Raw genomic sequence first — 14,314 nt, forward strand, 5'->3', positions numbered from 1 at the left:
GCCTGAAACCTTATATTCCAGCTTCTTCTGCAGGAATGTCTTTGGTCATTCCCCAAGTTGGTGAAGCTCATTTGACAACAACAAGAAATCAAGCCCGTGGAGTCAATTAAGAGTACATCCCCTACAATGGTCTGTTGATTATTAGTTTTAATTTCTCTTTGGTTTAGCTTGTTTTTAACTTTTTATGACTTTATTGTATAGTTTTCTGCTTTTATGTTGTTGTAAACCGCTGTGATATATTTTAAAGATGCAGCAGTACATAAATATTTTTATAAATAAACACAAAAAATATGAAAAAGCAATGGTAAACAGCGTTAACTACCAATGCAGGGATTATTGGGGAGGCCATACAGTAGGGGAGAAGATTCTTTTCACCTGAAGACCAGACATCCTTGTGGAAAAACTCCTTCAAGGGCCACCAATCAGTTGTGGGCAGGGCCAGAGCCAAAAGTGGGCAAAGCAATGGATGCAGCTCCTACCCTTTGTACAATAGGCTATATACCAGATGTGCAAAGGTTCTCTCCATCTAGCAAGCAAGAGGCATTATCACAGTTCAATGACCAATCCCAGCCAGACAAAAGCACTTGAGGAGAGTGTGGAGAAGGGCCAGTGAGAGATGCGGCCTGGGGGAATCTCAAGGACCAGACAGAGTTAAAGCACATTTAAGTGCTGGCTAAATGTTATATAACTGTTTGCATAAATATAAAAGGGAAGACAATCCGTTTTTAGGTTGCAATTTAGTGGACAAATTCCTGAAATTTAGCCTTCGGATAATGACAACTACAGCAGTGGGTTTTTGTACCTACCTGTCTTTTGGGTCCCAATTAAACAAGACAGTGAGGTCTCGGTTGTCCCGCAGGTCATTCCAGGGAATGTCATCCTCTTCTGGACTTAGGCTCATGGACTTTATACTTTCTTCCAAACTCACTGATCTAGTTCATGAAAAGCAATACGAAAGTATTGGGTCAGGTGCTTTTAGGAAGAACTGAAGAGGATTTTGATCAGACTTTGTTAGCACTCAGACTGACCCTGCTATAAATAATGCAATGCTCTGTGCAAAAATTAATTCATCTTATGTCCAGGAAAGCAGCACTTTTCAACCTGAGAAAGTGATAGAACAACTCCCACCTTCCTGAATCACTGGCTAAGCTGAAGAGCATCAGGGTCCTCACATCTGACTACTGTGCAGCACTTTGGGTAGAAGACAGCAAATTCTGCTTCATCGAGAGATCTTTCAGTACCGCTGGGATGTGTCCCTCAATTGAGACGGCTAGCAACGCTTCTCCAAGCTAACATCTCTCAGTTTTACCACGCCACAACCTGCCTGAGGCCCCCCCAGGATAAGCACTCGTAAGATTAAAAATAAACTCTTCCACACTCACATATTTGCTTCAAGTAAGAGGTCCAGTAGCATCCGTTCTGTGCGGACTTGTGCAAAGTGAAGTGAGGAGTTTAGTCTGTTCCTGAAAGCAATGAATTCTGGGATCTTCTCAAATGCACCATATTTATAGGCTTGAATAATGTATTCTGAGGTCTAAGAAGGAACACAGGATGGCCTCAGCATTAATTAAGCAAGGAGCTACAGATTTTTTGCATCACAAGAAACATATGACCTTGGGAGCAGCCCTCCTGCTGCCTCTGCAGCACTAAAATGTTCTGGGCATGTGTCCCCTGCTTATGCAGAAATGGGCCATTCCATTGTCACGGGTGGGACACTTTGACCATGTTTTTTGGTATTCACACATGTGTAACAATGTAAATATACATAAAAATTAACAACCAAAATTTAAACTATGTTCTTAATAAGATGCTGAACATTTTACTAATTTTTTTTATTTTAATGGACATTTTTGACAATTTTATTAAATGTTAAAAGTGTTGTCACGGGTGGGACAAAAAAAGGACATGGAGCTTGAGATAAGTTTGATTTATGGCAAAACTCTGAGTTGGGAGGTGAATCAATGATAAACTCAGCATATCAATTTAAATCAATGTTTATTGGTTACAACTATGCAATCAGGAATTAAGTTTAAGAAATTTAACGATACAAAATTAAGGAAAAAATGCTGTCACGGGTGGGACAATCATCAGAAAACTTTTAACTTGAACACTTCTGTGAAGACTACGTGGGTGGACTTTTGAAAAGAAGGTCCATAAAATAAACTTCTTTTGTCTTTAGCTTTTAAAAAAATGGTTAGACTGCACGTTTGGAATCTTCCTCACCAAAGTCAAGCCCTCATCTAGCATTCTTATCAGGCTCATTTTTCATGGAATGGCCCAAATGCAAGAGACACACCCGATGGAGAGATTCCATGTGTTCTCTGAGGGGAAACTGGGATACACATTTGGGGGTCCCTTTGCCACTTACATCTTTCTGGTTGGAGTGGAAAAACCTGAGTGCAAAGTTGCAGGATTGTGATGCGGCAGCATAGTGACCGAAGGCTGTGGCATAGCGTGTCAGCAAGTAACTGTAATACAAACAAAACCAAAACAGTAACCATGAGAGGGCTGCTCTGTACCCTCATTACATTTTTTTGGCTCTGAAGAGGATCAAATTTGACAGGTGGACAGAGTTCCCACCTGCCAATTGCTTGAAACCACAATTACGACCAACACCACACTACCCACCCGATGGTGTCGTGCTGTATGTGCTTGGCATCGAGGCTGGAGTAAAGCTCCACGACTGGTTCGAACGCCCCGAGCATGCAGTAGATCCGGATGAGCAACAATTTGAACTGAGCATTGGAGGGGCTGTGAGCCAGCCCTTCTTCTAGTAAAGTCAAGCAGTGCCAGGCAGCCGGCTCCTCACCTGGGAAAAGAACACCACACTCAAGCCTTGAATGAGAGGAAGGGGCAGGAAAGATGGCCAAGCAGGGATGAGAAGCCCTCCTTTTGCTAGTATCCAAGAGCCACGGCCATGTCCCATGCTGGACATCCCACTGCTTCCCACGATATTATGATTATTTCATGAGTTTATATCCCGCCTTTCTCCCAAGCTGGGATTCAAGATGGCTTACAACATTATAAAATACAAAGTATTAGTTAGTTAGTTAGCTAGCTAGAAACAGTACAACACATTTAGAACCAGCATTAAAACAGCAGAACAGTGGTAAAAAATGTCTGCACCTTTGTTTTCTAAGGCCTCTTTGAATAGGAAGGCTTTAGCCTAACTTCACTAGGAAAGAAATCCCACAATCTGGGAGCAGCCACAGAAAAAGAGCAAGTGACCAAAGGTCACACACAGTGAGCTTCAGGGGCGAGTAAGGATCTGAACCCTGGTCTCCCAGGTTTTAGTTCAAAACTCTTAACCACGCTGGCTTTAGTTCATGTGGCTGCAAACCAATGCTTGAGCAGTTTTGGGCTGAAACCTCTATTTGCATGCATGCAGTGGAGCATGTAAGGACATACCTGCCTCTAGCCAGATGTCAAGGAGCAAGTGAACAGCAAGCAGACAGTAGTAGTCGGAAAACTGCAACTCTGTTTTCAAACAAGACTTTCCTATGGAAAAACAAAGTCAAGCAATGTAACTGAAAAACTTGTGGGTCTAGCATTTTAAACAATACCTAGCTTGCAAAAGGTATTGTTCAGCAAATAGCTACAGTACATCTTGCATATTTACACAGGTGTCCGCCCCACTGAATTCAATGGGACATAATCCAAAAGTTAAGCGTGCCTAGGATTGCACCCTATGTGCCGTATTTAACTAAGTTTTCCTTAGAGTAGAGCCACTGAAACTAATGAACCTACCTTAGTCATGTTCATTAATTTCAGTGGCTCTACTCTTCAGTAAAACTTAGCTAAATGCCAGCTTATTTCTGGAAATCAGCATAGACTTTTTACCTAAGATTTAACTAATAAACAGTTAAACCACATCTGCTTATAATCCTTCTCTGACTAAAGTAACTTTTTCAGTTTGTCAAAGCAAAATCCATTAAAAACCAAGCAAACCATGTAAGACTTCTGATGCAGTTCCATCCCTGAATGTAAGTAGGAATCCATTGGACTCCACTCTAGAACTCCTCAGAGGAAGGATTAAATGCACCAGGGGGCTGAAGTAAGCCAATAGCAGTGACATGGTAGGAGGCAGAGGAAATACGGTATTTTTCCGTGTATTTTGGGGGACTAAAAATTGAGAAAATGGGAGGAGGGAGACTGCCCTTGTATAAGACGGCCCCAATTATTTTACATTCTTTTATCATAAAAAACCTAGTCTTATACACGGAAAAGTACAGTAATTATTAGGATTTCCCCCAAGAACAGTGAAGTGGTCTGACATTTAGACTAGATTCAAGCCCTCCTCACCAAAATTCAGTCCATGCCGATATCGTGACATCAAGTCCTGGATGGCACCCAGTTTTTGGGCTTTGTCCATGGTGTGGTAGAGGCCAAGCAACCTTGTCAACTGCACGACACACAAGTGTTGCTGCAAAGCTTTGATGTTAGCTGGTAGTGCAAGTTTCTCTTCTGCTGGTGCAGACAGGGGGATGACCCCCAGCAACTGGTTGATGAACTGCAGGGGAGGGAAAAGGAAATGTTAGATTTGCAATACCCAGCAGGGATGGCAGAGAGATCCCATTAGTGCTGCTGAGACCAGTTACCTTTGGTTCTCCCCCCCCCCCCCCGAACTGTTTCCATTCCACCTGGCCGTTATGAAAACTTTAAGAACTGGCACCTGAGTTTGCTTTTATTCTTTCCTCCTCACCCCTTTTTCCTTTTGCATCTACCACCAGCTGCCTTATGGGAAGGATTCTAATGAATCTATATGTGTTGATTATTGTGTCTTCTGGTTTTTAAAAATGTAGTTGAAAACTAGGGGGAAAGCTTGATCACAAAACAGTCTGTTCAATATAAGCCACAACTAGCCTGAACAACAAAGTTTAAGGACCAACAGAAGGACCTTCTTAAATAACGGATCACCTTTCTACTGGTTGCAGCTCGTCTACTGATTACTCCAAATTTGGTTTGGATAATTTTTAGTTGTCTGCTTGGAGACGAAAGGTTTGGACTCTGGCTCACATGGAAAAGCTGACTAAACAGTTAGCAGCACTGAATGGAAATTGAATAGAAAGCTGTTTTGTAGAAACAGGGTATGCCTTTACATATCAGAAACTGATTCTGGCATGCAACGTCTGGCAATGCTTGCCCAGTTATGGCGGAGTATATTTGGCTGCTCTCAATATATTATTCTCATGAGGGAAGAGTGTCATTTTTATTGCATGGGGGTTTCCAGCATTGTTATAATAGAAAACATTTACATTTTAAATGTTACTTGTAAGCTGCCTTGGAAAGATATACATCCACTGTTTGTTATAAATAAAGCTGGTGGTGGTCCTTGTATTTTTTCAGAATCTAAGCCTGTAGACAGGGATTGGCTTTTTAAATTATTGTTTAAACCACTTAGGGAACCGCTGCAGCTGAAGAGCAAGGCTAAAATGTGCTAAGAAGATAAATGTGCAGACGTTTTGGAATGTATAAGCAGGTTGTATGTCTACATCAGCCTTGTGCAATCTGGTGCCCGTCAAGTATTTCGGACTACACCTCCCATCAAAATACCTTGAGGGCACCAGGTTACAAAAGCCTGGTTAAGAACAAAAAACACCTAAATTTTCTAGCTAGAAACTGTTCTGCACTGGGTTCTGCAGGGGCATGGTGTAGGCTTGTTTGGATAGGAACACTGTGAAGTAAGGGCAGAATTCTCAAATCCTTATCATCTATGAGAGCCTGGGGACAAACATTTTCAATGAATATACTTGAAATCGCTGCACAATACCACTTGTTCAAGGGCACCAATTGGGGAAAGCTGGCATTGTGAGGGAAGCAAATGGCATCCTACTTTCCCCTCCCCCATGGATACAACAAAAGAAACCAATGAACAAATAGTGAAATGAGTGGCATGTAGAGGCGTGAGCTAGGGAATCAGTGTCCCTCTTCTTCTAAAACAATGCCACCTTCTTGAGTCTCCCTGCAGTCCTAAGAGAAACACACTTAAAAAAAAACACTTCTAAAAACTCACAATATTCAATTCAGCACCAGATCTTAGATTTCACTCTTATGTGACAAACCCTACACATGCACATGACCTTGCCTTGAAAAGCCAAAATTCCTGCCTTGGAAATCCCACATCAAGTGTGTGAGGGAGAGAAATTTTTGAGGAGTTACAATGATGCTTTCCCTTCCAGTAAGGCTTTTAATTAAGGGACCATCAGCAGGTATAAGGCAACAGGTTAGGATTTCAGGGCAGGGTAGTCATCTTCCACCTGTGATCCTAGAAAGCTACTGCCATCAATATTGGGCAATGGGGACTCCTGCTGAAGTGGTATAAGGCAGCAACATCTATCCTAATATTTGATTAAAGTAAATTTTGTTTTAATGTACTGATGCTTACAACCTGCTTAGAAATGGCATCTGCTGGATTACACTCAATTGCTCAGTGACCTTTGGCGAGACCCACATTGGAGCTAGCAAAAGAACAACAAAAAAAAACCCTCTTAACCTCAATAGGGCTGGGACCATAGTTCTCAGCAGTTTTGTTTACAGCCTCTGACAGGCCAGGGTCCCCCCCCCCCTTTTCTTTTGCACATTTAACCCTCTAGCCACAGGGGCTTAGAAGAACAATGAGTTGAGCACCAGGATTTCCAGCTGCTGAAATCACTCAGTACAGCTACTCCTGACAGCAAAGTCTCTTTTGCTCTTTTGAATATTTAACATGGGGCAGGGCCCTCGCTGCACTGCACAGCATAGGAAGCAGAGGGAAACTAGAAAGAAAATAAAACAGTAGATTTTAAAAAAATAGATAAAACAGCATCTTTAGTCAGGTTGACTTGAGCTGGGGCAGGAGTACACAGGCCTTCCAAGTTTCTGCATAATCCCAAGGTGCACCCAAAATGTTTTGCCTTAATTGTATATTTCAGTCATTGGAACAAATAATACAAGAAAGGAAAACAAAGGAAGAGAAAAGATCAGCAGACAAATGGCCACCAAACTTACCTTTGTATATTGGGTTGGTGGGAGGAGATCTACAAACACCTTGAGATCAGTAAAGCAGCAGGGTTTGTCCCCAAATTGTTTGAAATATTGGAACATCAGCTCTTCTGGATCACCTTACAAGTATAAGAGCAGTGATTTAAGATGTTTTTTCAGCAGTAAAACTGATAACTGAAGGGAAGTGACATATCTACACCTTAGTCTCTCTTACTGAACTGGCATGACTCCCTGGTGCACTCTGAAATTTAATACAGTAGTAATTTAAGACTAACATGATGAATTAGGAAGTTAGGTGATAAACAAAGATGATTCCAAAGTAAAATCAAGCATAAAATCGAGAAGGCAACATGTGAGGAATATAGCAAGTCAGAACAGAGAGGTTTCATTTTCTGAGTAAGGCTTACAATTTTAACTGAGTGTTTTCATTTTTAACATATCCTCTGTTGGCACACTCTCTTTGGCTTGGGGGTGGGAGAGATGGAGAGTTCTGCAAGTTGGGAAGGGATGGAGGACACATTTCTTCTCTGCCCCCTGCCACCCTTTGTCTGCTATGCTTATAGTGCTGGAGATGCCAACCACAAACACTCTTTGTGGGGGTGGAGGGAGTGGAAATACAGGTTATGGTACACTATCTTCTTTCTGAACTCTGTTATCTTCTCTCTGTAAACCCTTGGCAAACGTGCCTCTGCACACAGACATAAATACAACAATTTGGGCATACAACTAAGATGGGGAACTGCTTTTGTTAGGCAAGCCAGTTCAAATAGTGGCCAGTCTTCCAGAGGCCACATTTCACAGGTGGGCGTGGCAGCCCACTGTCAACCACATGATGTCAAGTGGAAGTGATTCCACCTAAAAGCAGCAGGGCTTGCATTCAGTGACAAATTTAAAGTGTGCAGAATGCAAGCTGAGGCTCTAAAGGAACAATCAGGAGCATGTGGCTTGGAGTGCCCTCCTTATTGTCCCTTTCTAGCCCTGCTTGCATTTGGTGCAGATCTGAGTAGAAGAGACTCCACCCAAAAGCAGCAAGGCTTGCACTCATAGCCAAACAGTGCTGAATGCAAGCAGGGACAACAAAGGAACAATAAAGAGTGCACTCTGAGACTCCTATTGTCTCTTTGTATCCTCAGCTTAACCTGTTCTGCACCTGATGGTAGGCAAAGTGAAGCTCAAAACAGCCGCATGGGCCAAATTGAGAGGTTCGCCATTATTGGAATATACCATTCCCGCTAACAGCAATCTCAGGTGTTTGAGCATTTATAATTTTGGAAGTGGTATGGGGCCAGTCAAAAGTAAGGTAGTGGCTTTTGCACTCTAGAAGCTAAAAATAAGGCAGTGGCTCCAGGTAATCATAAATTTATTAACTAAATGAAAACAACAGTTTTAAAAAACAATCAGAAACTGCATGGCAGGAGCCTGTGAGCTTACAAATTGTTGGTGGCAACTAAGTTTAGAGAGAGAGAGAATGGAGTGAGGAGAAAATGCAAATGGCTATAGTTCAGTGGTGAAGAATGTGCTTTGAGATTGCAGAAGGTCCCAGGTTTAATCCCTGGCATCTCCAGGCAAGGCTGGGCATGTCACCAGTCTGATGAAACCTAGAGGAGCAACCGCCTGTCACTGCAGACAATAGTGAGCAATGTGGACCAATAGTATAAGGCAGCTTCCTATGTTCCTAAAAAGTGCCCTAAGAAACCAGGAATCAGGAAGGCAGTGGATGTCAAGCCTGTAGTTTGAGACACTGAATGGTTAACCATCCATACAATGCTCCCAAAAGAAATGGGGGAGGGGCAAAGAAAAAGGAGGAATTTGACTTGTTCAAGCCACCAACAAATAAAGCAAATACCATAGCAAATATCTGGTGTATGTTTGGGGAGTTTGATGGAAGGATTCCTTGTCCATCTCTAGAACTGTATGCACCCCACCCCACTATAAAGCTATGAAATACTGTTATCTTTGGGGCAGGTGGGACAGCAGAAGGCCTTGGAGTTGGGGGGGGGAAGAGAAGTATCCTTATCCCTTCCCCACTCCTGAAACTCACCCCCCACCTGTCAAGAGTCCTGAACAACACTAAAGGTTCCAGGCTATATTAGTGGGTGTGGTCACACTGCAACATCTTGTTGCAGATCCCTGCTTGCTTCTTTTTAAAAGGACATGAACTCCCATCTATCTGCCCAGTAAATTTCCACTTAGATTTTAACTAAAAGAAAAAAAGAAAGCAGCAGGGATGCAAATACATCTCACTTCACAATTTGTGAAGAATGTGCTGCACGAACTATTTCTCCAACTACTGAAGGGATTCTACTTCACTCTCAGCAGGGAGACAACTCTTAAAGCACTAATAACACACACACACACACACACACACACACACACAGCTAGTTTTAGTGTTCCTTGTGCTGCAGCAATTCTTGAGGCTCCAGGGTGTCGGCATCTAAACATTTACCATTCACAAGCTGCCTCTCCATGCCAAGGATTAAAATAGAAGACAAACAATCCTCTCCCCAAAGCATGGGCGGATTTCTGCAATTCTTGTGCAGAGTTTACATCAGCTGCAGCAATCCCAGGACGGAGCCCTGGTTCTACTTTCACACCCTCTCCCCGTGAGGCTCAATTTGGCATCCCATTAGTGGCCCTTACCCAACTTGTGTTCTTCACTGCAGCCTCTGTGCCGCAACCGCCTGATCAGCTCCAGTCGGGCAAGGAAAGGTCCCCGGAGTGGCCGGGCGCTGTTGGCTTCTTGTGTTATCCTCTGCTCTATGAAAGCCATGGCTTGCTCTGTGCTGTGATGCACTTCGCCTTCGAGAGAGCTGTGCACAAAAAGGAAGGATGAGTTCCAGTGCCTCCTTTTTGTGAAATTGTGATCAAGGAATGGGACGCTGCATTGCGGTTACTACAAGGCTCTGGTGGGCAGGGTAACATATGACTTTTTAGGATGAGAATGGGCAACCGCAAGTACAGGGCATCAATACAGCTCATGGCAGCTTCCTGCCTCCCAGTATAGCTCTAATTCAAAGACCCCCCCTCTGTCTCTAACCCCCCCATCTTTCCTATTCTTTACCATATTTTCCCCTTTTAACCCAGGATTGAGGAAATTATGGCCATCCAGATGTTCTTGGGACTCCCAACTCCTATAAGCCCTCGCAGCCAGCATGACCAATGGGCAGGCATGTTGGGAGCTGAAAGTCCAGCAACATCCAGAGAGCTGCAGGTTTCTCATCCCTGTTTTAAAGCCTCCTCCGCATCTGAAGAGCAGCGAAGGCTTGACCAGAGTCCTCCTCTTATTTTGACCTCAAAGTGTTCACAAGCCAAGAGACAGCTGGAGCAACCAGCTGGGGTGTATAGTAAGGTGAAGACCGTGACAAACCTTTGGCTGATGCTCAAACCGGAACTTTGCCTACATCCCAGCTGGCATGCAGAGGAGTGTCTGTGACACTCATTAAAAGGAAGAAATGAAAAGATTCTGTCTGAACCCATGTCCATGTGGGAGTTTAGGGGTGAAGCTCCAAGCACCTTCTTTAGCAGATGTATGTTATGAATTACAAAGGAGAGAGCTTTTTGTATTGATGCCCCAACCTTAAAATACCTTCTTGAAGGGGATCTATCCGGCATCAGCATCACATTATTTTTGGTGAAAGTTGAAGACTTTATTTGCTGAGGTATCTTAGAAGCAAAGTGCAGTCTGGTGCATTTTTGTTCCTTAGTTTTAAATTTGTAGCTTATATTTTACTTACTTGTGTTGCTATTATTATCATTGTGTAATATTGTTTTGATGTTGTGTGGATTGTTCACACTGATGAAAGGCAGGTTCTGTTTTCTTGTTAGCTCAAACCAATTTTGGTTTGAATGAACAAACAAACAAACAAACAAACAAACGAATGAATGAATGAATATTGCTAGTCTTTCAGGGTTTGCCCAAAACTGATTCAAAATCAGATAGCCTAAGAGGAAAGGAAGTGAAAAATGTATAAATATACTATAGCAACAATGAGAATAATAGCTACAAAATATAAAATGCAAATGCAATGGCTTGACACGTATACCGGGTATTCAATGGTGCATAAACACTACTAATCAATGACAGTCTGTAGTGCAATAAGTTGATATTCAGTAATATTCTGTTTCAAGCAAAATTCCTTTTCATAAGAAGACGAGGAATTTTGCTTGAAACAGAATATTACTGAATATCAACTTTATACTTACTTGGAACATTTACGATTCCTAAGTGATTTATTGCACTACAGACTGGCATTGATTTGTAGTGTTTATGCACCATCGAATATACGTGTCAGGCCACTGCATTTGCATTTTATATTTTGTAGCTATTATTCTCACTGTTGCTATAGTATATTTGTACATTTTTCACTGTCTATTGTCACGGCTCTTTGTTTTGTGTTTGCTTATATTTTCCGTGACTGTCTGTTTGCTACTTACTTAAGAGGAAAGGAAAGCTGGTGTCTATGATGTCACTGGCAGGGTTCACATCTAACACCACACCACGTTTTAATAAACTATGGGTATTAGACCATGCTTTATTTGATTTCCCAAACCTAGCCAGCAGCTTAATTATGATTTGTCAATCACAAACTGATCAGACTTGTAAACCATAATTTGTTGTTTCTTATAAACCTTGGGTTTGTGTCAGCCATGGCTGAGTGTTACATGCAAACCCAGTACTCATTTTGGATCAAGATCTGCACTACTAAAGTATTCAAGAAGGTAGAAGTGTCTCACGCCCCTGGCTAGGAGAGATGAGTGGAAACACCTGAATTTTTGCATATACTGCTTCATATGAGGTGATGCACTAGGCACTCATTTGGTCCTCTCAGGACATTTCTTCCTAGATGACATAGGGTCCAGATGCAGGCAATACCTGATGCTGTGTTTTGGAGTAAGGAACTAACAGCCAAGTGTACTAAGGAAACGAGCCCGTATTTCTCTACTCTCAAAGCCCCCTTACCATGCAAGTATTTCAATACAAAAGAGACAAACATTCAAAGCCCTCAAAAGAGAGTAAGACACTCACTGCTCTCCTTCAGCTGGGGGAGTCCAGGCTGCATCAATCAGTTGAAAGATGGAATCGAAATAGATCATATAAAACTGCCAATCATCTGGGCTAAAACAGAAAAGAGGCAAGCAGAAGAACTGAGCACAGTGTAAAACAACTTCTCTCTCTCTCTCTTTCATGTTACGGAAGGCAAAACGCCCACATCTGGGGTAAAAGTGTCCTGAGATTTACTACCTAGCAAGGAAGATAAGAACAGCTTCATGTCTGTTGCCTTTCATGTCTTAAAGCAGGGGTCAGCAACCTTTTCCAGCCGTGGGCCAGTCCACCGTCCCTCAGACCATGTGGTGGGCCAGACTATACTTTGGGGGGGGGAATAATGAATGAATTCCTATGCCCCACAAATAACCCAGAGATACATTTTAAATAAAAGCACACATTCTACTCATGTAATAACACCAGGCAGGCCCCACAAATAACCCAGAGATGCATTTTAAATAAAAGGACACATTCTACTCATGTAAAAACACACTGATACCCGGATCGTCTTTGGGCCGGATTGAGAAGGCTATTGGGCCGCATCTGGCCAACGGGCCTTAGGTTGCCTACCCGTCTTAAAGAAAAGGCAACGTAAGATAAGCACCCCTAACAAAAAAATGCACCAGTGAAAATATTGAGCCTTTAGTGTCACCAGCGCAGTCTTTAGGAATACTCTGCCAACAGGGGCCTTCTCTTTCAACACTTAACAGCTGGGGGGGGGGGGTCAACACTAAAAGTAACTCAATTAAATAGTCAAACAAAATAATTACATTTTCCTATAAATTAAATGACAAACAAACCAGTCCTTTGTCTAAGTATTTGTCAACCACCACAGTACCTCTACTCACAAGCCAGGCTTTTGAGAGGTGAGTGAAGGCTGACTTCTTACAAAGCGTAATTTACTATATTTTAGATCCTATTTTATCTGATGACAGGGCAGAGCAGGGGGGACACTGAAACCTGTTCTTATCCATTATAAAAGTCAAGATGCTGCTTTACTAATGCTTCTTAGGAACACAGGAAGCTGCCTTACACAAAGTCAGACCGATTTATTTGTTACATTTATACCCCATCTTTCCTCCAAGAAGCTCACAGTGGTGGACATAGTTCTCCTCCACATTTTATCATCACAACAACCCTGTGAGGTAGGTAAGGCTCAGAGTGAGTGGCTGGCCCAATGTCACCCAGTGAGCTTCATGGTTGAATGGAGGATTTGAAACCTGGTCTCTGAGGCCCTAGTCTGACACACTAACCCAGGGGTCAGCAACCTTCGGCTCTCCAGATGTTTCGGACTACAATTCCCATCATCCCTGACCACTGGTCCTGTTAGCTAGGGATCATGGGAGTTGTAGGCCAAAACATCTGGAGAGCCGAAGGTTGCCTATGCCTGCACTAACCACTGCACCGCACTGACCCATACAGCTCAGTATTTTCTACACTGACTGGCAGCAGTTCTCCAGGGTTTCAAACAGGGAGTCTTCCCCAGACCTTTCATATGCAAAGTAAGTGCTCTACCACTGAGCTACAGACTTTCACTCAAGGTTCCCATTGCTACTTGCTCTTTAAAAAACTAACATCTTCCTTTTTGTTGACCTTAGGAGGGAAGGCAATTTTTCCAAACTGCCCCCAAATCAATCAAAGTCTCTGGCTGCTCTTGTTGTAACTCAAAGTGCTGCTTTCAGCCAGTGGATGTAGGATGGATCCAATCAATCCTGTTTAATAGGACAAGCATCCCATCCCCTCACACCCTGGCTGGGTGGGGGTGGAAATATAAACAGGTTTAGGCTCTTAAATTAGGAGAAACAAGAAGATATTCCTTTGGGATTGTCACAAACAACTTGCTTATTTGCCTCGGGAATATGATGGTGTAGTAGTGGCGATGAAGGAGATAATACCTTTTGCTTCAGTTCAGTTAGGGACCCCCCAAAAGAGAGAGAGAGAGAGAGATATGAAACTCCCACTCACTTTTTCAGCAGAAGTTTCCTGGAGAGTGCGTTGCATTCTGGCCACTTGCCCAGCTTTTTGTACATCTCCATGCACTTGTTCTCTCTGCTCTGGAGCTCACTGGTTAATTTCTCTAAATGAAACAAAAAGAGTAATAAATTCACAAAGTCCTAATCACAAAAGCAATCTCCCCACCACCACCAAACAGATAAGGCCACAGGCAGGCTAGAAACATGAATGAAACTTAGATGGGCTTACTCAGAAGGCTGTTTTACTTTACCAAATAATGCAAAACGCCTGGAGTAGGGTGGGCAGGAGAGAACCTCACATATGCATGTGAAACAA

The 14,314-nt window shown here is 42.7% G+C and overlaps 1 protein-coding gene across 3 annotated transcripts in view; it reads right to left on the reverse strand.

The window, feature by feature from the left end:
* Positions 1–14,314, reverse strand: part of NAA25 (N-alpha-acetyltransferase 25, NatB auxiliary subunit) — a 35,922-nt gene that overhangs the window by 6,614 nt on the left and 14,994 nt on the right. For all 3 annotated transcript variants that reach the window (XM_033159276.1, XM_033159275.1, XM_033159277.1), the window contains 10 exons: positions 13,991–14,102; positions 12,008–12,097; positions 9,622–9,791; positions 6,988–7,100; positions 4,303–4,510; positions 3,409–3,498; positions 2,629–2,809; positions 2,369–2,468; positions 1,383–1,534; positions 807–932 (listed from right to left, as the gene is read on the reverse strand). In XM_033159276.1, coding sequence (XP_033015167.1) covers positions 807–932; positions 1,383–1,534; positions 2,369–2,468; positions 2,629–2,809; positions 3,409–3,498; positions 4,303–4,510; positions 6,988–7,100; positions 9,622–9,791; positions 12,008–12,097; positions 13,991–14,102 — 1,342 coding nt within the window. The remainder of the gene's footprint in view (positions 1–806; positions 933–1,382; positions 1,535–2,368; positions 2,469–2,628; positions 2,810–3,408; positions 3,499–4,302; positions 4,511–6,987; positions 7,101–9,621; positions 9,792–12,007; positions 12,098–13,990; positions 14,103–14,314) is intronic.

The sequence above is a fragment of the Lacerta agilis genome, chromosome 8 (genome assembly GCF_009819535.1).
Source record: "Lacerta agilis isolate rLacAgi1 chromosome 8, rLacAgi1.pri, whole genome shotgun sequence".
Taxonomy (NCBI): domain Eukaryota; kingdom Metazoa; phylum Chordata; class Lepidosauria; order Squamata; family Lacertidae; genus Lacerta; species Lacerta agilis.